Source organism: Saccopteryx leptura, chromosome 1 (assembly GCF_036850995.1).
Source record: "Saccopteryx leptura isolate mSacLep1 chromosome 1, mSacLep1_pri_phased_curated, whole genome shotgun sequence".
Taxonomy (NCBI): domain Eukaryota; kingdom Metazoa; phylum Chordata; class Mammalia; order Chiroptera; family Emballonuridae; genus Saccopteryx; species Saccopteryx leptura.
In genome coordinates this window covers 249,497,426-249,522,862 of record NC_089503.1, presented here as the reverse complement: position 1 = coordinate 249,522,862, position 25,437 = coordinate 249,497,426, and the positions used below count along the sequence as shown (strand labels likewise).

General features: G+C 40.0%; 1 protein-coding gene across 4 annotated transcripts in view; it reads right to left on the bottom strand.

Annotated features, from left to right (window-relative positions):
* Positions 1-3,941: 3,941 nt before the first annotated feature.
* Positions 3,942-25,437, bottom strand: part of ADGRE1 (adhesion G protein-coupled receptor E1) — a 92,442-nt gene continuing 70,946 nt past the window's right edge. For 3 of the 4 annotated variants that reach the window (XM_066361003.1, XM_066361005.1, XM_066361006.1), the window contains 6 exons: positions 14,697-14,926; positions 12,474-12,540; positions 11,421-11,512; positions 9,579-9,759; positions 7,072-7,167; positions 3,942-4,860 (listed from right to left, as the gene is read on the bottom strand). In XM_066361003.1, the coding sequence (XP_066217100.1) occupies positions 4,750-4,860; positions 7,072-7,167; positions 9,579-9,759; positions 11,421-11,512; positions 12,474-12,540; positions 14,697-14,926 (777 nt within the window). In that variant the 3' untranslated portion in view covers positions 3,942-4,749. Of the gene's footprint in view, positions 4,861-6,166; positions 6,292-7,071; positions 7,168-9,578; positions 9,760-11,420; positions 11,513-12,473; positions 12,541-14,696; positions 14,927-25,437 lie in introns of those variants that run through there. The other variant, XM_066361004.1, reaches the window with a different exon arrangement.

Below are 25,437 nucleotides of genomic sequence, written 5' to 3'. Positions count from 1 at the left end.
CAAGAGAGGGAGAGGGAGAAGGAGAGGAGAGAGGGAGAGAGGGAGAGAGGGAGAGAGGGAGAGAGGGAGAGAGAGAGAGAGGGAGGGGAAGAAGAAACAGATTGGTCTTGCATTGGCCTTGGACCCTGCAATGGGCACCTCTCATCCTCCAAATTCTGAAAACACAGCTCCCTGCAGTGCGGGACATAGGAGCTGCCAGGGGAGTGACCACAGGAACAGGGCAGTGAGGGCTTCCCCGAGCAGCTGGCCCTCCCTTTCCCTCAGGTGAAACAAACAATCCAAACATCAGACATTATGATCCATCCTGGAGCCAAGTTGAGGGCTAGCTGGGAACCAGGGTGTCAGGCCATCTGCCCTGTTTTCCCTGGGGATGATCTGGCCCTGCCTTCCTGGGGGCTTTGAGTACACCTGCCTCTAGCCTTTTGCCAGTTCCGTGAAAGGCAGCTCAGCGCCACACCCAAGGCCAAAGCTCCAGAATCAGACAGACCTGCTCCTAAAGCATGCTGTGTGGCTTTGGACCAGTCACCTGGCTTCTCTGAGTCTCCACAGACCTCAGAGGGTAACTGAGAGCTGAGCATGCCACCACATATGACGTGTGAGAACAGTGCCTGATACTTAGTGATCACTCCATAAACATCGGCCATTATGATCCATCCTGGGGCCAGTGTTGAGGGCTAGCTGGAAACCAGGGCTCTGACTGGTACAGGATCCCTGCAGGGGTTGGCATCACCCTATGGGAGAGTCTAGGGGTCAGGAACAGCTAAGAAAGGGAGGGTCACTAGGAGCTAGTGACGGGGTTCCTTCTACTCAGTCATGCTGGTTCTGGTGAGCCCAGGCTAGCACCAAGGGCCTAAGAAGATAGGGATCCCCAGGATCATGGAAGCAGGAAGAAAATTCTGTCCCCTGACCACTACTATGGGCGGTTCCTTCATGCCCTCCCATTGCCCTGCATGTTCTGTACCAGGAGTTCGTACGTGCCCTTTGTCCCCACCTGACCTGCTCTGACAGCTCAGCCTGCATGGAGCCCTTGCCTGGTCCCTGGAGAAGAGAGAACTAGTCCCCTAGGCAGCAGGGAGATAGTGACAGGATAAAAGCAGAGCCCTTCACACCTGCCTGGCCACCCTCAGTTCACTGGGCCTTCCTGAAGCCTGAGCATAGCCCACAGTAAACACCCAAAAGGCCAACAGATTGGCTAGACTTAAGCCTGGCCATGCACTTGATTCTGGCCTCCTTCCCTTGTGCTGCCCTGTCATGGAAGAGGGTATTCTTCTTTCACCTCATGGGGGGTCCAGAACCCTCCCTCCCCTGGACTCTGTGACTCCCCAGGGCCACTGGTTCTGCCTCTGACTCCTAAGGGACCCCCAATCTGCTGGGTTCCAAGGGCTCTGGCTTTCACTGAGTGGTACAAACTCTAGGAGTTGGCTCCTGGTAGAACCAAAAGAACTTTTGCTCCCAATACCCAGTTGGCCAGGGACCATCTGCTCCAGAGATCAAGCCACATTCACCACTGAGCCAGAAGTTAATCAGTCCTAAGATAGGGACAGTGGGGGCTGCTCCCGGGTCTCCTGCAGAGTCAAAGTATGTAGACAAGAGCCTGACCAGGCGGTGGCGCAGTGGATAGAGCATTGGACTACGATGCCGAGGACCCAGGTTCGAGACCCTGGGGTCGCCAGCTTGAGCGTGGGCTCATCTGGTTTGAGCAAAAGCTCACCAGCTTGGACCCAAGGTCGCTGGCTCAAGCATGGGGTTACTCGGTCTGCTGAAGGCCCGCGGTCAAGGCACATATGAGAAAGCAATCAATGAACAACTAAGATGTCGCAATGCGCAAGAAAAACTATTGATTGATGCTTCTCATCTCTCCGTTCCTGTCTGTCTGTCCCTGTCTATCCCTCTCTCTAAAAGAAAAAAAAAAGTGTGTGGACAAGAAGTGCTGACTTGGAAGGATCTCTCTGGGCAGGGAGGGGCTGTGCAGGCCACATGGGTTTCTGAGCTTCTGAGGTGGGAGGTGGGGAGAAGGTGGTGGAGGTGAGGCTCGAAGCCTCAGAAGCCCAGGGGAGTGGCTTTGGGGAGCGGTGGGGACCTCAGAGAAAGAGACCACATATGGCCAGGGACCTGGCATGGGACCACTCTCCCCTTGCTCAGCCAGGGAACACAAACCTCAGAGAACATTGGCACACTCCTTCTTCTAAATAGTCTGAGAGAATGGTTCAGGTCTGAATTTCTGATTAAAAAAAAAAAAAAAAAGGGCCATCCACTAGCAGAGTGTATTCAGTTATTTCTCATATGTTCTATATTATACTACCTAATGTATTATACTAAACTCACTGACCCACACACAGTTTTTTTCATATGACCCATACATTTTGGAGGTCTTTTTTATAAAAGCACCTGGAAATATGCCTCGTTTTAAAAACTTGACTTCATATTACTTATTACATTCTGTGGATACATTATTAATTACTGTAACAATCCTGATGGACACCTTGTTTCCATGACAACAGTGGAATAGAAACAGAGGGATGGAAAGTGGGGCAGCAACATGCTGGTGAACATTCGTTAATGTGTCTGGTCTGCTTAAACCCAACACCAATTATTTCATGTGGGAGATTTTGGGCTTGGCTGACAACCAAGAATCTGTTCAAAAACATCAATCTGAAGAGGCAATGAAGAAAACCATGACCCACTTTTTGCTTGCCACACACCTTTCCTCATTCGACAAGTTAATAAGCAATCAGAAATGATCCATCCGCAGCAATGAGAGCTAATAAAGCCCTGGGCTGCCCCACATCCAGGATGTGGTCAGTCTTTCTTGGCCTTAGCCATTCTTTGCTCCCAACTGTTGTGTCAGAACAAACCTTGCTCGTGGATGTTTGTCTTCCTCAGCAGAGAAGAGTGTCACGGTGACTCGTGGGCTCCATGCAATGGTCTGGCACACTGCAGAGACGGAGAGACACTGGTGCTGTTTTCCAGTGTTTGGTAGCAGGCAAGAGCAAGCCCTGCTGACTTGTCTTCCCTGTAAGGGCAGCAGCCTAGTGGACTTGTGAGTATACATACAGGTTTACGGTCACATGTCTGCATACAAAATTCTCCTTTATTTCCATCCAACCCATCGTAGCCAATAGTCCAGGCTGGTAGAATACATCACTTCACCCTGAATTTATATGTCAAGTCATACTTATCACAATATCCCTGGGATAAATTCCTAGCAATAACTTTTTAATGAACAGATTAGTAAATTTGTACCATTAATTTGGATACTAAGTACCAAACATCTTCTTGAAAAAGCCTGCATTTAAGGTCCTTACCTGTTGGCTCAGCGGCAGAGCATTGACCTTGTGTGGAAGTTTCAGATTCATATTCCTGGTTAGGGCACACAGGAGAGGCAACCATCTGCTTCTCCACCACCACCCCTTCTATCTCTCTCTCTCTCTCTTCTCCTCCCACAGCCATGGCTCATATGGTTTGAGCAAAGTTGGCCCTGGGACACTGAGGATGGCTCCATGGCCTGCCTCAGGTGCTAAAATAACTGGGCTGCCAAGCAACAGAGCAGCAGTCCAGATGTGTAGGGGGCTTGCCGGGAGGATCCGGTCAGGGCGCATGTGGGAGTCTATCTCCACCTTCGGTCTCTCAATAAAAAAGAGAGAAAGAAAGAAAAAACCTGAATTTTATACAAATTTTATTCATGTAAACTTGTAATTTCATGACATTAAAAACCACATGAGTTTCCCTAAATTTCAACTTGTCAAGGGAATCAGCATTTCAAAGCCAGGCAGTGGAGTGAATTGTACCCTCTGGTTATATCACTACCACATGGTGGATACATTGAACTGGTTGAGCAGAAAAGGGACACAATCCTTTGTCCACGACCTAAAAACTACACATGGAAGCTCTTCAAATGAGCTATGATGACTCTTGGCTGTTTTAACATTTACTGTTATAATTTAAAATTGTTCTTAAAATACTGGGTAACAAAGTTATCCATGCACTTACTCATTCTAGTGCTGAAAAACACACCTAAAATCCAGTAACTTTGAAACATCACACTGTTCTAGGAGCACTTAAACTAGAGCATACTCAAGATGACACTAAGAAAACAAAATTTTCTTTAACCAGGATGGGTTCAAAATCATCATCAGGAAACAAAAACAGGGAAGTCCTGGTGACCTGGCTACAAGCTCCTTCCTGGGGACAATGCAGCACTGAGCAAGGACGTGTGTGTTTGCTCTCCAAGCATGCAACCCCCTTTTTAATATCTATTCATATGGGAATTATTAAATTACACAGCTGTTAAATGATGTAAGATCTTTTCTTTAATTTATTGGGGCGACACTGGTTAGCAAAATGATACAGGTTTCAGGTGCACAGTCCTACAAGACATCTACTGGACACCATACTGTGTGCTCACCCCCCTAAGTCAAGCAAGAAATGCAACAGAAATCCAGAGAGAGACACTGTGAGCTGAAGCCAGGTGCCAGTCAGTTCATGTTGGGCGGGGCAGCAACAGCTAGAAGAAGAAAATCTGCTTATTTCCCTTGTCAGACATTTAAAAGGATCCCTCAAGCCCTTAATTGCACATGACATGCAATTCTGGATTCTGGTCTAAGAATTCTCCCATGTGTCCCTTTGTGTCTGTGGTGATAGAAACCAAAATCAGGGAAGGCAACAGGACTCCTTTTCACAAGAAAGATACCGACGATGGCAATTTTACAAGTCATCTGTGACCACCACAGGGCACCATCCGTAAGCAGCTTAGTTGACTCTTCTTCCCCAAAAGAGAGTGAAATATTGAGTCCCAGGCTGCAGTCGGACAGATGCAGTGTCTCCTCTGTGAGAGGTTTCCAATGATTTCCCTCGTTCCTCCTATTTGGGAGAAATTAATATGGAGAAGAAGCTGAAAAGAAATGAACACCTCAGAAATCAACCAAAAAGTCTAGCATGCCTGGGGCTGACAAGCTAAGATTTCTAAGGTACAAAGCTGAATAAAGAGGTTCTGCCGTCTGACTCTACAGCTTCCCCCCCAACCCATCATAGATGGCCTTTTACTTATTGCATCTCTTTACAAACATTTGCAGTGTTTAGCGTGTTCCAGGTGGCATTCTAAGCACTTAATGCATGTGACCTCATGTAATTCTCATGAGGAGATGGGTACTGTTCTTCCCATTTTACAGATGAAGAAACTGAGGCACACAGACATTAAGTGGCTTGTGCAAGGCCACAGAGCTTGAAAGTGATATAGTTGGGGTTTGAACCCAGGCGCTTTGGTTCCATTTAAACACGACAATGATAAATCACTTAAATGATACAGATGATTATTAAAGATTATAAGATTGAATGTGTGCTTTTTAGAATGTATTGTTCAAAGTCAAAGGCATACAGTCATTGCCAAGTTCTTATATATAGTTGAATCTTGATCATTTGGAATTAATAAAGGTAATGTTGACATGGTTCAACATAAAGTACTTTTGTGTACATTATTTTTGTCCTCAATCAATCAGACATTTCAATGATGAGATGATGAAGCTCAGAGAGGTTAAGCTACTTGCCCAGTATCTACCAGCCAGAAACCCCCCAAAAAATCAAGATTCAAACTTAGATCTAGTAACCACAGAATCTATACTATGAATTCTACCATGTGATATGTTTTTGGTGACCATGTATGTTGGACACTTCATTTACACAGTTCAGATCAACATATCCTTTGACCATTGGTAATTTCAACCAAAGGGTGACCAGTGGCATATACCAGGAAAACAGGGTAATGTTAGGACACAGACAGTAGCCACATAGTAGAATTATCCTTGATGTGAAACTGCATGTTCTATGAACAGCTGGTCCCCAAAATTGTTCTTCTGAAGTAACAATAATTCTAGTGGCAACCAAGAAAAGTTGTCAACTTTAGGAGGAAAACAGACCTGTGTTAGAATTTTTCTAACTGGTTGAGTAGCTTTAAGCAAACCTTTGAGCTTTCCCAGTTACTGTTTCCTCATCCTTAAACAGGAAATTTAGACACTCATCAAATTAAGTCTATGGGCCAGGCATTGCTCTAGGCAAAAGGAAAATAATAGTAGTGCAAGCTGCCTGACCAGGAGGTGGTACAGTGAATAAAGTATTGGCCTGGGATGCTGAGGACCCAGGTTCAAAACTCCGAGGTGGCTGGCTTGAGCGCAGGCTCATCCAGCTTGAGCATCACTGGCTTGAACCTGGGATCATAAACATGATCCCATAGTTACTGGCTTGAGTCCAAAGGTTGCTGCCCTGTGCAAGGGGTCATTGGCTCAGCTGGACCACACCCTGGTCAAGGCACATATGAAAAAGCAATCAATGAACAACTAAGATGGCACAACTATGAGTTGTAAATTCTCATCTTTCTCCTTCCTGCCTGTCTGTGTCCCTCTCTCTATCTCACTTACAGAGGATGGAGACTGACGAAAAGCAATCAATTTGATGTCTTTAAGATAAATACCAAATAATGAGATATGTATGCAGAGAATTAAAATAGAATGTAATGACAGAGAGTGAGTGAGACTATCACAAAATGAGTGGTTAGGGAAAACTTCTCTGAGGAGGTGACATTTCAGCTGAAGTGTAAGCATTAATGAGACAAGCTGGCAGGATAAAAGGAAAAGGCTGGAGGAAACAGTTGGCACAAAGGCCCTGAGGCAGAGATGAGCCTGGCAAGTTCAGGGAACTGAAAAGGATCCAACACAGCTATGTAAGGGTGTTGAGCTAATTTTAAGTGATGATAAGAGGTTCAATTTGATTCTAAATATGATGTAAAGCCAGAGTGTTGAGTAGGGAAGTAAAATAATCTGATTTGCATATTTCATTGCCACTCTGACTACTATGTAGAGAATAAAAAAGGGAAGGAAAGGAGTAAGGGAAGGAAGAGAAGGAGAGAAAGGAAGAATAGCTTTTCAGGTTTGGGTCTCAAAAACCAGAAACTTCAGGTTCAGAAAGCGAGAACCCAATGCAATTTCCCTTTTCTTTCAGATCAGAGAACCAGGATGTTCATAGTAGTATGAGCTGTTGGGTTCAGACAAGTTCACAGTATTGCAGAGAAGCTGGTCTTACCAATCTGGTTTGGGTAGTAGAGCGAAAGACCTCAGTGCTTTCGCTTTCAACCCCTTTCAGCTTCTTACCAAACCATTTCTTGTATTCCATTCGCACCTGGAAGTTTGAGGAATAAAGAGGCTTGCGTTATATCCAGAGCTTGGTTCAGAAGAAAAAACCCTAAATTAATAGGAAACTAAAGATGTAAGTGCCAAGTCCTGCTTTCTACAGCTTTTTCGCTGGTTTTCTGTATAATCTTGGCCACGCTCATGTTGATTTATTTAAATTTGACATCTTCAGTTGAAGAAAAGGTGTTTACTAAATGTCAAGCACCATGAGGACTCTATATATGGCAATGAGGATGAAAGTGATGATGGTGATAAAGGTTATGATGGTTGTGATAATAATGATAATTAGGGTATGGATGAAAATAATGAGGGTGGTAAAGATGATGATGGTAGTGATAATGAAAGTGAATATGGTCATATAGTGATGATAATGATGATAAAGATGAAAATGGTGGGGATGATAATGGTAGCAAGGTAATGACGGTGGAGGTGATTATGCCACAGATGATGGTGATGGTGATGATGGTGGTGATAATAATGATGGTGGTGGTGATGTCTAATGCACTTATATACAATATATCATTTTATCCCTACATAAATCCAATCAGGAAGGGACTTCTTATACCCCACCCTATTACAGATGAAGAAATTAGACTTGTCTAAGGTCATATTCAAAATCCAGTTAGCAGTCAAAAATCTTGTCTTTCTTACTCCAGAGCCCTGAGACTAAGCCACCCATTGTGATTTCATGAATTGCCTTCCTTTGGCCTCCTTAACATGTTATAAAAGATAATCTGAATATTTAATACTCAACATTAATTTAGTAAAATAAGTTGTATTGTACTTCTTCTGTGTGTAAGGAGTACCAAGCATTAAGAAGGCACTAAGAAACAAAAGAGAAATTAATGAAGTGTTAAAATGTCTTTTTGTCACTTGTACCTTAATTGCCGGTAGCTTTTAGCAAAGGATAAAGACTAAGAAAATCATTCCTAATCTTATGTAAAGAGTAAAATTATAATATTGACCTTCACTGAGAACTTGGTATATGCCAGGGACTGTGCTAGGAGATTGATATTGAATTATCTGATTTAATTATCAACTCCTATAAGGTAGGTACTACTACATTTTCAGATGAGAAAATTGAGTCTCATGGAGAGAAGCAACATGGCCAAGGTCACACTGCAACCCACTCAGTGGAAAAACTTGGATTAAAGCTGAAGTCTCTCTGAGTTTATGGTAGCTTTTGCCAACAATTCCAGCATCCTCCATGTAGTGCATCCCCATACCAGGGATTACTCATCCTCTCTCTGGTGAATTCAGGTTTGGCCGTGTGACTTACTTTGGCCAATGAAAGAGATCTAAGCTATGCTTTGCCATGATCACCTTTTTGTTTGCCATGAAAACACCAGTGTTCAACAGAGGGGCTTCCTCTTCAGCCCACATCCCCAAATTAAGACAATGTAACTAGGTAGCATGAGCAAGAAATAAATCTTACTGCTGTAAAGCCACTGAAATGAGCGGAGGGGAGCTATTTGTTACTGTAGCATAATCTACCTTATCCTGACTGATAACATGCCCTACTATGAACTGTTTGTGTCTTCCATTCCCCAAATTCATATGTTAAAATCTATATGTTAAAACTCTAGCCCAGAAATGTGACTGTATTTACAGATCTGACCTTTATCAAATAACTAAGTTAAATCAGGTCATAGCGGTAGAGCCCTGATCCAATAGATTTAGTGTCCTTATAAAAAGAGGCATGAAAGCTCCCTCCCCCCCACTCTCTCTCCTACATGAGAACACAGCAAGAAGGTGGTCATATGCAAGCCAAAATAATTGGTCCCACCAGACCCTGACCATAATGGCACCCTGATCTCAGAATTCCAGCCTCCAGAATTCTGAGAAGATAAATTTCCATTGTCTAAGCCAGTGGTCCCCAACCCCCGGGCCGCAGACCAGTACCCATTCATGGGTCGTTTGGTACCGGTCCTCAGAGAAAGAATAAATAACTTACATTATTTCTGTTTTATTTATATTCAAGTCTGAACGATGTTTTATTTTTAAAAATGACCAGATTTCCTCTGTTACATCCGTCTAAGACTCACTCCTGATGCTTGTCTCGGTCACGTGATAGATTTAGCCATCCCACCCTAAAGGCTGGTCTGGGAAAATATTTTCTGACATTAAACCGGTCTGTGGCCCAAAAAAGGTTGGGGACCACTGGTATAAGCCACACAGCCTCTGTTATTTTGTTATGGCCACCTGAGTAGGTGAATCTCTTAAGAGATTCATTCAAATGATAAATGTTAGACTAAATGAAACCCAGCACACATGGCAAACTCAAGCAACAGCTAAACTTTCTTCTCCAAATCAAGGCAACCCCAACATATAAAAGGTAAGAGAAAGACAAGAAATTAATGACCATTCAATAAGGCTCAGAGACTATGTAATTAGCTTTACCTGGCGATTAAGGAGACAGTGTACCACAAAGAGTAAAACCCCCTGCAGGACATTGATGATGGTGAACATGTAGGTAATGACTGATCCGATTGTCTTCCCAACTTCATCAACCATAAAAAAACCAAGACCCCACGAGCAGCCCAGCATAAACAGCTGAGCGATGGCTTTAAAGGTCATGACTCTGAAAAGGGGAAAGAGAAATAATTACGACTATTTATTAGGGACTCACTGCTTGTTGGGCACTGTGCTCAATGCTTCACATGCATCACCTATTAAAACTTCATCAGTAAATCAGAAAAAGATAGAAACTCTATGATTTCACACATAGCTGGGATATAAAACTGAGACTCAAGGACATAAATAAAAGTGAAGTGGTTGCCAGGGGGAGGAGGAGGGAGTACAGGGGGACAAATATACGGTGATGGAAAATAATCTGACTTTGGGTGATGGGCACACAACACAATCAACTGTTCAGATGTTATAGAAATGTTTACCTAAGACCACTGCACTTTTATTGATCAATGATACCCCATTAGATTTCATTTCTAAATTTAAAAAAAAAGAAACTTCATAAAAACCTCAGGTGGTTAAGTGGCTTCCACAAAGGTACGTAGCTTGAGGATGAGGCAGAACCCATGTTTTCAATTATTGTCTCTGAGAATGACACTTTCTCCCACTCTTGGAAATTATTTTCCTGTGAAATTTCTTACCTAGACTTACTGGAAGATTTGTGGAAAGTGAATTCTAGAAATTTGAACTGAAAAATATGATGAAAATATTATGACTTCAGAACATAACACAGTGTTGGATTTCTTTAAACAAAAAGTATGTCCTTTTTTAAGATTTTATGTATTCATTTTAGAAAGGGGAATGAGAGAGAAAAAAGAGAGAGAGAGAAGGGGAAGGAGCAAGAAGCATCAACTGGTATATGTGCCTTGACCAGGTAAGTCCAGGGTTTTGAACCAGTGACCTCACCATTCCAGGTTGATGCTTTATCCACTGTGCCACCACAAGTCAGGCCAAAAATTGTGTCTTGAATGGAGTTGTTGATGGCCACAGTCTGGGTAAGCTAATGTGTGTGAATGTGTGTGCATATACATCTGTATGCATGTGTGTGTGTGTGTGTGTGTGTGTGTGTGTGTATGAGCATGTGTAGAGGTATGGTGAAACACCAAGAAGGGTGACACTCTGACTCTCCAGGATCAAAGAAACCAAGGCTGAGATGTTAGGTTGGTCTCATATGTACGTCAAGATCAAAGGCAGAGTCTGAAGTTGGACAGAAATTCCTCTAAGTTTTGTTCACATGACACACCAATGCAAGGTTCTTACCCATTCTTGGGTAAGATGAGAAATTTGTTCCTCTTATAAATGGAGTCATTAGTAGTACCCACCAGAGAGCTTGGAGTCGTGAGCACTCCATGAACTAATCATGTAAATGCCCAGAATCTATCAAGTTCCTTGTTAATATTACTTGTCTCATCCATATTTTTAATAATTTAGGCCAGCACCAATGAAAACTGAGTTTCTACATCCAGGGAGAACGGACTACAAAGTGGGTGGACTCTCAAGGACAAAAGGATAATGCTGATACTCTTGGCATTAATTTATATTAAGAGTGAGCTACACAGATGAGGTACCTGATGAATATTTATTGAATAAAGAGACAAGGGAATACATAAAATTACCTGAAAATCATACTTTTTACTTCTATCAGTTGTCTCTCATGTACTCTTTAGCTAATACTGGGAAATTTTATATCACATTTTTATGTGGGTTTTTCTCTTCAAGGCAGGGTTGTCCTATAGGAAAATCTCAATACCACTGACTCTGGTACCCTCTTACCTGGTGTCCTGAATGGTGGAAACTTCTTTATTTAGGGAGGAAAGTTTGCTTCTCAAAATCCACAGAATTTGGAAATAGAATACCAAGTTTATCTATGGAAACAGCAGGAAAAATTGACTTGAAATTTTCTTTTGAGGCCATGTCACACAACCCAACTAGAGGTAGACCTAAGAATCTTTTCCCAAAAGATACAGGCTTCAGAAGGATGGTATGGACATATGCTCTGGTCTAAACAGCACACAGTATATAACCAGGGACACTTGGTGCTTAATCGAGGTAATTTATCATTCAAACCAGGACACCTTGAAAGTAGAAAATGTGCTATTAATATCTATACCAGGCCCTGGCCAATTGGCTCAGTGGTAGAGTGTCGACCAGGTGTGTGAAAGTCTCAGGTTCAATTACCAGTCAGGGCACACAGGAGAAGTGACCACCTGCTTCTCCTCCCCTCCTCTCCCCCTTCTCTCTCTCTCCTCTTTTTCCCTCCCCTGCAGCCATGTCTCGATTAATTTGAGTGCACTGGCCCTAAGCATTGAGGAAGGCTCCCTGGAGCCTCCACTTCAGGTGCTAAAAATAGCTCGATTGTGAGCTTGGGCCCCAAATAGGCAGAGCATCAGCACTAGAGAGGGGCTGATGGGTGGATCCCAATCAGAGTGCATGCGGGAGACTTTCTATGTCCCTTCCTCTCACTTAATTTTTTTAAGTCTATACCCTGACAATGAATGTAAATGGAAAGTTCCTGGCCAACAGAAAAATATGTTACTCTATGCAGAGTAAATAATTATTAAATATTTGTTGAAGTAAATGAATGTAGAATGTTTAAAAGAATGCCTGGTAGAGGGTTATATTATATCAAAGCAACCAACAAACTAGGCAAAAGTCAGGAAAGACACATGCAGGCATTACTTCCAATAAGGGGTAGGAGATGTTGGTCACATTAGGCTATATTTTTTTTATCTTTATCTCATTTCCATTTTAACAGACAAGAAACACTCTCTATGCTAGCTAACCAAGGGCAGGCACATCAAAAGATAACCATCAATGGTCACCTACCAAAACTATGATGGCCACTGGCCCCATGAAGCTCCAGATGAACCCTCTATCAAGCTTGAGCCAACAGCTGTTGAGAGAAAGATAAGAATTTGTTGCTTATTTCTCAGAAGAAAAAGAATTTCAATCATACTCCCATGCCAAGATCTGCACAGTGCCAAGAGCTGTTTAGTTCAAACCTGGGTTTTAGTTGAAATCAGACATGGGTTTCATCTGATACAGGCCATATGCTCTGAGCCTCAGTTTCCCCAGGTGTAAAGTAAGGCTAAAATGTATTGAAAAAAACTGAATGGTTACTGTGGCTATCTACCAAGCCTTGAAGTCATACTGGGTCAATCCTGTGACTTTGTTTTTCTCCTTGAAGATTGTATAAACTATCCCAGGTCTTTTGTCTCTCCACATCAACATTAGAAATAGTTTGTCAATTTCCACAAAATAATTTTCTAGGATTTTGATTTTGAATGCATTGAAATTATAGATCAAGTTGGCAAAAACTAACTTTTTCACAATATGCCATCTTACTGTCTATGAACATGGACTATCTTTCCATTTATTTGAGCCTTCTTTGATTTCTTTCATCAGTGTATTCCTTGTATAGATTTTATAGGAAATATTGAATGAGATAATTTAATCTACAGCTTTTGGATACATTTCCTGGCAGAGTTAAGCCTCAATAAATGTAGGTACCCTAATAACAATCATTACTATAACAAGGAAGAGAGTAAAAATAATTGTCATTTCAGGAGTGTTACAGAATGAGAATCATATGGAGAGTAACCTTCTGGTGGTGATTACATCTTTATGCATGTGATAAAATTGCACAGAACTAAATACACACAAAAGAGTACAAGTAAAACCTGAGTAAGAATGAGATCAGTAGATTGCTTCAGTGTGAATGTTTTAGGTGTGGCCTGGAAACCTGTGGAGGTGTGGATATGTTTATTACCTTGATTGTGGGTGATGGTCTCAAGTGTATGCATATATCCAAACTCACCAACATATATACATTACACATGCACAATTTTCTGTATATCAATTACATCTCAATAAAGCTGTAAAAAAAAGACTATAAAAATAATTTAACTATAGCTATAAAAACTACCAAACTTATTCTGAAAGCAGACCTGGCAGTATAAAATTGGCAAAAATGACAAGCAATGGCCAAACACACAGTGAGCAGAAAAGCTCCCACTCTTAATTTTATCCCAAGGGTTGCAAACTATGGCCCTCAGGCCAAATCCAGTTCATCCTTTGTTTTTATAAATAAAGTTTTATTGAAATACAGCCACACCCATTCATTTACACATTATTTTCTATTACTTGGCTGCTTTTATACCAAAAGGGCAACACTGAATCATTGTCATAAAGACCACATGGCCTGCAAAAATAAAAACAGTTACCATCTGAACCTGCCCACTCCTGATCTACCCTACCATCTCCAGAACCATTTCAGCAGGACATAGGGATCAAGCTGGACACAGGACATTTTCTGGTTTTAAGACAGCCTCCTACATGTTGTTTTAGCACAAGCACATCTACTTTCTAACTCAAAACCCACTGACAAAATACTAACTTCTTCAACTAACCTTGCAGTGCTTTGCAAACTTCTTTAGTGAGACAGCAAAATATGGCTATTAAAAACACTGCCTTGAGAATTCTGACTGATTTTCTTTTAGATATGACCTTGAGAAACTAAGACACACAAGCAGATGTCCTGTGCATCACCTGGTAAACAGTGCCAACCTCACGGAGGAGGAGATGAGATTGTGTAGATAGAAAGCACTATTTCCAACATAGCACGAACCTTCCAGATTTCTTGCTATTGATGCTATTCTTTATATTGTGAAGATTAACCTCAATCCAGTCGACATACTCTTTCAGAACCCTACAGAATAAAGCCCACAGGTTCTTAATGTGGGATCATAGGTTTGTTCTCTTGCCCCTAAATTTCATGAAGCTGTATTAAAAATTTTGTGTGTGTGTACATTTTTGGAGGGAAATAGGTCCTGAATTTCATCAAAATTTTCAAAGGGATCCAACCTCAGAGATGCTGAGAACCACAGCTCTAGGGATTTCCTGGAGAAAATAGAATTCCGGCTTAAGGAAGGATTGGTATGAAGTATAATTCACAATTGGAAAATGAAATTTAAAGCAATGATTTTTTATTTCAGATCATGTATTGGCCACAGGTACCAATTTTACCATAAACACTCTCATCACACTTACTGAGTATATGTTCCATAATGTTTGGGTCCTATTATTGCAGACACAACCACAATCAGAGCTGGAATTCCATAGCCAAAAGGGTACATGAACCTCTTCTTGATTCTGCCTGTGTAGTTGGCCACCTTGAGGTTCCTGACAGTGAGGAAGAGGTGCAGCCCTTCAAGGAGCATCCAGGTGAAAGAAGCCAAATAGAGGTAATGCAGTGCCCCTGCAATGATGGAGCACAGCACCTGAAAGGGAGACAAGAGTTAGGAATGGGGCCAATGTTGTCTGTACCTGAGTATATCCTCAGCACTTATCATTTCCTGCATGCTGGCTAGAATTTCAGTTCCAACATCTGTGACATTTGGCCTGGGGTAACACATTTTCTGGGGACTCTGGCCATTGAAGTCCACTTGCCCATGCATGAAGCAGGCCAAAAGCACCAAGGAATGAATGCCATGGGAACAGCCCTCAAATCCATGGTAAATGAGTATTGGTATGTAAATGCCCCACTGCTCTTGGCCTTTGAAAAACTGTGATAGTTAATTTTATATGTCAGCTGGACTGGGCTAAGCAATGTCCAAATAGCTGGGGAAACATTCCTGAGTCTGTTTGTGGAGGTGTTTCTGGAAGATATTAGCAATTGAATCAGTAGATGAGTAATGAAGATTCCCTTCATGCATAAGGGTGGGTATCATTCAATCTACAAAAGGCCTGCATAGAGCAAAAAGGTTAAAGGAGGGCAAATCCACTTTTTCTTCTTGAGCTGAGAAACCATCTTCTTTACCCTTGTGGACATCAGCAGTTATGGTTCCAATAAAATGGGCCAAAAACAGATTATGGGCCAGAGTTGGCCTAAGAACTGTAGTTGGCCAACTTCTGCCCATTTTGAAATGTGAAGGGTGATGTCAAAGAAATGGCGCTGTGAGGAGCACTACCAAAATTTCAACAAGTTCTCAACCAGTGACAGAAAAATCTACCCTTGGAGCATCTAGAAGTCCCACACACTGAACACGAAGGTATGATCGAGTGAAAAATTGACTAAATATATAATCAACCCTGTAGGAAATAAGATGAAGAAAGGAATTCTCCACCGTCCTCAATAACCTGAGCAAAGGCTGCTTTCACTTGGAACTGAGATAGAGTGAGGGCTGAGGGTGTGAAGGGAGCTGGGCTGCAGCACAGATGTCCAAGCCGAGGAAAGAGTGTGCCTGCAGCAACTCAGCCCACTCAAGCTAACACCCGCACTGAACCCAGCAAAGACGGGCAAGCGGCAGCCACCATTCGACCCGATATCCTGGTCGACAAGCGCGGTAGTGTGTGAGAGGTTCCTCCTAGTGCCCGGGAGCAGGTGCTTGTGTTCCTGGACAGAGGGGCAGGGTCAGAGGCCTTTGCGTGGGCTGTGACCAGAGTCTTGGTGCGGTCCCTGCACCCTGAACAGTGGCGTGTGGGGAGTGCGTGAAAGCGAACTTCCCTACACCCAAACTTCTCCGGGTGGGCGGGGCACCTCACCCAGGATTCAGGCTAACATCCCGGGGAAAAAAAAATATGGAAGCAATGGGAGGGGGGGTGTGCGAGCAGCTTGCAGTCTGTCTGGAGAATATCTGCTGATCCAATCACTGAAATTAGCTTAACCCACAGTCTGCTCACCTCCCAACTGACCTACGCGGCTCTAACTGAGAAGATTTCTCTCAGTTCAGCAATCTACGGCAAGAGGCATGATATTTTTTAGTGCCTCTTGCTATGCACGTAGGGGCAGGGGCAACTTCCTGTCAGCCAATACAGGGTGAAAAACACACTCCCACAGAACAAACCTCAGAGAACAATGCAGTAGTTAAATAGGCTAGGCTGCAGGCTTTTTAACAAGGAAGAAGCCTGCAGAAAGTAATACCACGGAATGCTAGGGCAAATTTAACTAGATATACCTGGGGAACTGAACAGAAATCAACACGCCCCTCTACCTGATTAAGCTGGTGGCTCTGATTGGCAGAGCTTTCATACTCAGGGCTATACATTAAAAAGAGGGACTTAGGCCCTGGCCGGTTGGCTCAGTGGTAGAGTGTCTGCCTGACATGCAGGAGTCCTGGGTTTGATTCCTGGCCAGGGAACACAAGAGAAGCGCCCATCTGCTTCTCCACCCCTCTCCCTCTCCTTCCTCTCTGTATCTCTCTTCCCCTCCCACAGCCGAGGCTCCATTGGAGCAAAGATGGCCCAGGCACTGAAGATGGCTTTATGGCCTCTGCCTCAGGCACTAGATTGGCTCTGGTCGCAACAGAGCAATGCCCCAGATGGGCAGAGCATCACCCCCTGGTGGGCATGCCGGGTGGATCCCGGTTGGGCGCATACGGGAGTCTGTCTGACTACCTCCCCATTTCCAACTTCAGAAAAATACAAACAAAAAACAAAAACAACAAAAAAAGAAGGACGTGGCAGCTTTTAAGATATCCTGTTCTACAGGCAGCGATTACGGCATCTTCTTCCCAGCCAAAACAGGTTACATAGTGCAAAAAGCCTGGGGAGAGTGGTCCCACAGAATGCTGAGGCATACTGGACATGCCTGGAGGCTTATAGAAAGGCACCTTGAGACTCAAATTTTTTCTTTGTGGCATTTTGGGTGCTTTTTACTTCACTTTTTAACTCATTAGCATTCCCCCCAACCTCGGCTCTCCATTCTATCTAATGTTTGCTCCACTTAATACAATAATAATTTTTTTCTTTTTCCTGTTTTCCTCTTATCCCTCTCATTGTATCTCTCAGCCTACCATCACTTACAAGCAAATAATTTTATTCCTGTCCCAAATTTTTTCCTTTTTTGTATTTTGTGGGTCCCTACCTCCTTTTTTGCCTCTTTATCACTTCTCTCCAACTCAGGCCCTCCATTATAGGTAGTTTTTGTTCTATTTAGCACAATATAATTCACAGTTTATCATGATATCTTCTCAAGGAGGAGGGGAGAGAAGGAAAAAAAGAAATAATAAATTTTCTTTTTTCCCATTTTTTCTTTTTCTTTTTTTTTACTTTTTATTCTTTATTAATTCTCAATAATGCTATCAACAAAATCACCCTCAGAGGCTATTAAGGAAAAGGAAATTGAATATCATGGATACAAAAGACAGAGATGTAGCACAGATAGATGAGGAAAAATCTATGGGGAAAAACTTAATATATTGGAAAACTTGGAGCTAAATGACAGAGAATTTAAAATAGAAATCCTAAAAATACTCAGAGATATACAAGAAAACACAGAAAGGCAACTTAGGGAGCTCAAAAAAACAACTCAACAAACACAAATAATATATTACCAAGAAAATTGAAACTATAAAAACAAATCAAACAGAGATGAAAAACTCAATTCATGAACTGAAAAACGAGGTAACAAGCTTAGCTAATAGAACAGGCCAGATAGAAGGTAGGATTAGAGACATAGAAGACAAGCAACTTGAGGCACAACAGAGAGAAAAAGAGAGAGAGATGCAAAAATTTTAAAAAATGAGAAAGCCCTACAGGAATTGTCTGACTCCATCAAAAAGACTAATATAAGAATAATAGTTATATCAGAAAGAGAAGAGACAGAAAATGGAATGGAGAACATATTCAAAAAAATAATAGATGAGAACTTCCCAAGCCTGTGGAAAGAACTAAAGCCTCAAATTCAAGAAGGAAACAGAACACCGACTTTTCTTAACCCCGACAAACCTACTCTAAGGTACATCATAATGAAAATGGCACAAACCAATGACAAAGAAAAAATTCTCAAAGCAGCCAGAGAAAAGAATACAACATATAAAGGAAGGCCTATTAGATTATCATGGGATTTCTCAGCAGAAACTCTAGAAGCTAGAAGAGAGTGACCCCAATATATAAAGTTCTGAAAGAGAAGAACTTTCAGCCAAGAATATTATACCCATCAAAGATATCTTTCAAATACGAAGGAGAAATAAAAACATTCACAGATTCAGAAAAGATGGGGGAATTTATCATCAGAAAACCCTACTCCAGGAAATACTAACGGGGGTTTTCCAACTAGATACAAAGAACAAAACAAGACAAAACCACAAGTAAAAGCTCCACCAAAAGCACAATAAAACCAAATTTAAACTGTGACAACAACAACAAAAAAAGGTGGGGGGGAGGACAGAGATTAACAGTAGCAAAGGACGATTGAGTACAGAAGCACTCATAAGATAGTGTACTACAATGAACATGGAAGGTACCCTTTTCATTACTTAATGGTAACCACTCCTGAAAAAATCACCACAGAAGCACATGACTTAAAAAAGGTAGCAACAGAGAAAAGAAGTATGGAATACAACCAAACAAAAACAAGTGATAGAAAAACAAAAGAGAAGAATCAAATAAGATACAAAACTAAAAGAAAGCAATTTATATAATGGCAATAGGGAACCAACAAGTGTCAATAATTACACTAAATGTAAATGGATTAAACTCACCAATAAAAAGACACAGACTAGCAGAATGGATTAAAAAAGAAAATCCAAGTGTATGCTGCCTACAAGAAACACATCTAAGCAACAAGGATAAAAACAAATTCAAAGTGAAAGGCTGGAAAACCATACTCCAAGAAAATATCCCAAAAAACACAGGTATAGCAATACTCATATCTAATAATGCTGACTACAAGACACCAAAAGTAATCAGAGACAAAAATGGTCATTTCATAATGATTAGGGGGACACTGAATCAAGAAGACATAACAATTCTTAATATATATGCACCTAACCAAGGAGCACCAAAATATATAAGACAGCTACTTATTGACCTAAAAAACAAAAACTGACAAAAATACGATCATATTTGGAGACCTCAATATACCGCTGATGGCTCTAGATTGTTCATCCAAACAGAAAATCAATAAAGATATATTGGCCTTACACATATGGGAGTTGATGCTTCCTGCTCCTCCCCCCTACTCTCTCTCTGTCTCTCTTTCTTGTCTCTCTCTCTCTCTCTCTCTCTCTCCTTTCTAAAATGAATACATAAAATAAAATAAAAATTAAAAAAAAAAAGATATATTGGCCTTAAACAAAACACTAGAGCACCTGGATATGATAGACATCTACAGGACATTTCATCCCAAAGCGACAGAGTATACATTTTTCTCTAGTGTACATGGAACATTCTCAAGAATTGCCCATATGTCGGGCCACAAAAATAACATCGGCAAATTCAGAAAAATTGAAATTATACCAAGCATATTTTCTAATCATAAAGCCTTGAAAGTAGTATTCAACTGCAAAAAAGAGGAAAAAAACACCCACAAAAATGTGGAAACTAAACAACATACTTTAAAAAAATGAATGGGTCAAAGAAGAAATAAGCACAGAGATCAAAAGATATATACAGAGAAATAAAAATGACAACACGACATATCAGAATCTCTGGGATGCAGTAAAAGCAGTAATAAGAGAAAAGTTCATATCACTTCAGGCCTATATGAACAAACAAAACAGAGCCCAAGTAAACCATTTAACTTCACACCTTAAGGAACCAGAAAAAGAAGAACAAAGACAACCCAAAACCAACCAAGAAAGGAAATAATAAAAATCAGAGCAGAAATAAATGAAATAGAAAACAGAAAAACTATAGAAAAAATTAATAAAACAAGGAGCTGGTTCTTTGAAAAGATCAACAAAATTGACAAATCCTTGGCAAGACTCACCAAAGGAAAAAAAAAAAAAGGACTCATATAAACAAAATCCAAAATGAAAGAGAAATCATTACAGACATCATAGAGATACAAAGAATTATTGTAGAATACTACAAAAAACTGTATACCACAAAATTCAACAATCTAAAAGAAATGGATAAATTCCTAGAACAATACAACCTTCCTAGACTGAGTCATGAAGAAGGAGAAAGCCTAAACAGACCAATTAGCAGGGAGGAAATAGAAAAAACTATTAAAAACCTCCCTAAAAATAAAAGTCCAGGCCCAGACAGTTATACTAGTGAATTATGTCAAACATTCAAAGACTTGGTTCCTATTCTACTCAAAGTCTTCCAAAAAATTGAAGAAGAAGCAATACTTCCAAACACATTTTATGAGGCCAACATAACCCTCATACTGAAACCTGGCAAGGACAGCACAAAAAAAACAACAACAAAAAACTACAGGCCAATATCTCTAATGAATACAGATGCTAAAATACTAAACAAAATACTAGCAAATCGAATACAACAACATATTAAATAAATAATACATCATGATCAAGTGGGATTCATCCCAGAATCTCAAGGATGGTTCAACGTATGTAAAACAATTAATATAATACACCATATCAACAAAACAAAGAACAAAAACCACATGCTCTTATCACTAGATGCAGAAAAGGCATTCGAAAAAATACAAGACAACTTTATGTTTAACATCACTCGATAGATTCTCAAGAAAGAAAATTCTCAACAAAGAAACAACAGACTTAAAGGACATACTAGATCAACTTGATTTAATAGATATCTTTCACCCTAAAGCAGCAGAATATACATTCTTTTCAAGTGCTCATGGTACATTCTCTAGGATAAACCACATGTTAGGGCACAAAAGCGGTCTCAACAAATTTAAGAAGATTGAAATCATATCAAGCACTTTCTCTGAACACAATGGCATAAATTAGAAATCAACCACAACAGAAAAACTCAGAATTACTCAAACACTTAGAAACTAAATAGCATGTTATTAAATAATGAATGGGTTAACAATGAGATCAAGAAGAAATAAAAAATTCCTAGAAACAAATGATAACGAGCATACATCAACTCAAAATTTATGGGACACAGCAAAAGCAGTCCTGAGAGAGAAGTTCATAACATTACAGTCATACCTTAAGAAGCTAGAAAAAGCTCAAATAAAAAACTTGACCCTGCATCTAAAAGAACTAGAAAAAGAACAGCAAGTAAAGCCCAGAGCTAGTAAAAGGAAGGAAATAATAAAGATCAGAGCAGAAATAAATGACATAGAGGCTAAAGAAACAATACAGAGGATCAATGAAACCAGGAGCTGGTTCTTTGAAAAGGTAAACAAGATCAATGAACCTTTAACCAGACTCAACAAGGAAAAAGAGAGAAGACTCAAATAAATAAAATTAGAAATGAGAGTGGAGAAATAACAACTGACACCACAGAAATACAAAATATTGTAAGAAAATACTATGAAGAACTGTATGCCAAAAAACTAGACAACCTAGATGAAATAAACAAATTCCTTGAAACATAATCTTCCAAAAATTAATCAGGAAGAAAACCTAAACAGACCAATTACAACAAATAAGATTGAAACAGTTATCAAAAAACTCCCAAAAAAGAAAAGTCCTGGGCCTGATGGCTTCACAAGTGAATTCTACCAAATATTCAAAGAAGAACTAACTCCTATCCTTCTAAAGCTATTTCAAAAAATTCAAGAGAAAGAAAGACTTCCAAGCTCCTTTTATGAGGTGAGTATACTTCTGATTCCAAAACCAGGCAAAGACAACACAAAGAAAGAAAATTATAGGCCAATATCCCTGATGAATTTACATGTTAAAATCCTCAACAAAATATTAGCAAACTGGATCTATAAATATATGAAAAAAATCATACACCATGATCAAGTGGGATTTATTCTGAGGAGGCAAAGCTGGTACAATATTCGCAAATCAATCAGTGTGATTCATCACATAAACAAAAGGAAGGAGAAAAACCACACGATAATTTCAATAAATGCAGAAAAAGCATTTGATAAAATCCAGCACCCATTCATGATCAAAACTCTCAGCAAAGTGGGAATACAGGGAACATACCTCAACATGATAAAGGCCATCTATGATGAACCCACAGCCAACATCATACTCAATGGGCAAAAATTAAAAGCAATTCCCTTAAGATGAGGAACAAGGCAGGGGTGCCCCCTTTCATCACTCTTATTCAACATAGTTCTGGACGTCCTAGCCACAGCAACCAGACAAGAAAAAGAAATAAAAGCCATCCAAATTGGAAAAGAAGAAGTAAAAATTTCATTATTTGCAGATGATATAACATTGTATATAGAAAACCCTAAAGTCTCAGTCAGAAAACTACCAGACCTGATAAATGAATTCAGCAAGGTGGCAGAATATAAAATTAATACTCAGAAATCAGAGGTGTTTTTATAAACTAACAATGAACTGTCAGAAAGAGAAATTAAGGAAGCAATCCGCTTCACCATTGCAACCAAAAAAATAAAGTACCTAGGAATATATTTAACCAGGGAGATTAAAGACTTGTACTCGGAAAATTATAAAACATTGATAAAAGAAATCAGGGAAGATACAAACAAGTGGAAGCATATACCGTGCTCATGGCTAGGAAGAATAAACATCATTAAAATGTCTATATTATCCAAAGCAATTTATAAATTCAATGCAATATCGATTAAAATACCAATGACTTACTTCTAAGATATAGAACACATATTCCAAAAATGTATATGGAACCAAAAGAGAACACAAATAGCCTCAGCAATCTTGAAAAGGAAGAATAAAGTGGGAGGTATCACACTTCCGGATATCAAGTTATACTACAAGGCCATTGTACTCAAAACAGGCTGGTACTGGCATAAGAACAGGCATATAGATCAATGGAACATAACTGAGAACCCAGAAATAAACCCACACTTTTATGGACAACTGATATTTGACAAAGGAGATAAGAGCATACATTGGAGTAAAGACAGCCTCTTTAACAAATGGTGTTGGGAAAATTGGACAGCTACCTGCAAAAAAATGAAACTAGACCACCAACTTACACCATTCAGAAAAATAAGCTCAAATGGATAAAAGACTTAAATGTAAGCCGTAAAACCATAAGCATCTTAGAAGAAAGCATAGGCAGTAAGCTCTCTGACATCTCTCACAGCAATTTATTTGCCGATTAATCTCCACAGGCAAGTGAAATAAAAGACAGGATAAACAAATGGGACTATATCAAACTAAAAAGCTTTTGCGCAGCTAAAGACAATAAGAATAGAATAAAAAGACAAACTACACAATGGGAGAATATATTTGACAATACGTCTGATAAGCGGTTAATAACCAAAATTTATAAAGGACTTGTAAAACTCAATTATAAGAAGACAAACAATCCAATCAAAAATGGGCAAAAGAGATGAATAGACACTTCTCCAAAGAGGACATACAGATGGCCATAGGCATATGAAAAAATGCCCAATATCACTAATCATTAGAGAAATGCAAATTAAAACCACAATGAGATATCATCTCAGACCAGTCAGAATGGCGCTCATCAACAAAACAACACAGAATAAGTTCTGGTGAGGATGTGGAGAAAAGGGAACCCTCCTGCACTGCTGGTGGGAATGCAGACTGGTGCAGCCACTGTGGAAAACAGTATGGAAATTCCTCAAAAAATTAAAAATCGAACTGCCTTTTTGACCCAGCTATCCCACTTTTAGGAATACCCCAAGAACACCATAGCACTGTTTGAAAAGAAGAAATGAACTCCCATGTTTATGGCAGCATTGTTCACAATAGCAAAGATCTGGAAACAGCCAAAGTTTCCATCAGTGGACAAGTGGATTAAAAAGCTTTGGTACATATATACTATGGAATACTACTGAGCCATAAGAAATGATGACCTCGGATCATTTACAATAACATGGATGGACCTTGATAACATTATACTGAGAAAAATAAGTAAATCAGAAAAAACTAAGAACTATAAAATTCCATACAGAGGTGGGACATAAAAATGAGACTCAGAGACATGGACAAGAGTATGGGGGTTACAGGGTGGGGGAAAGTGGGAGGGGGTTAAGGTAGGAGAGGGGCCCAAAGAAAACCAGTTAGAAGGTGATGGAAGACAATTGGACTTTGAGTAATGGGAATGCAGCATGATCAAATGTCAAAATAACCTAGAGATGTTTTCTCTGAACATATGTACCCTGATTTATCAATGTCACCCCATTAAAATTAATTTAAAAAAAAATAAATAAATGTTAAAAAAAATAAAATAAAATACCTAGGAATAAACATAACAAAGAATGTAAAGGACCTATATAATGAAAACTACAAAGCATGGTTAAGGGAAATTGAAAAAGATACAATGAAATAGAAAAATATTCCTTGTTCTTGGATAGGAAGAATAAATATAATATAAATGGCCATATTACCCAAAGCAATATACAAATTTAATGCAATTCCCATCAAAATTTCAATGACATTTTTTTAAAGAAATGGAACAAAAAAATCATCAAATTTATATGGAAGTATAAAAATCTCCGAATAGCCAAAGCAATCCTAAGGAAAATGAATGAAGCTGGAGGCATTACAATACCTGACTTCAAACTATATTATAGAGCCACGACAATCAAATCAGCATGGTAATGGCAGAAAAACAGACACTCAGACCAATGGAACAGAATAGAAAGTCCAGAAATAAAACCACATATACGTATATGGCCAAATAATTTTCAATAAAGGGGCCAACAACACACAATGGAGAAAAGAAAGCCTCTTCAACAAATGGTGCTGGGAAAACTGGAAAGCCACATGCAAAAGAATGAAACTCGACTACAGTTTGTCCCCTTGTACTAAAATTAATTCAAAATGGATCAAAGACCTAAATATAAGACCTGAAACAATAAAGTACATAGAAGAAAACGTAGGTACTAAACTCATGAACCTTGGTTTTAAAGAACATTTTATGACTTTTACTCCAAAGGCAAGAGAAGTGAAGGCAAAGATAAATGAATGGGACTACATCAGAC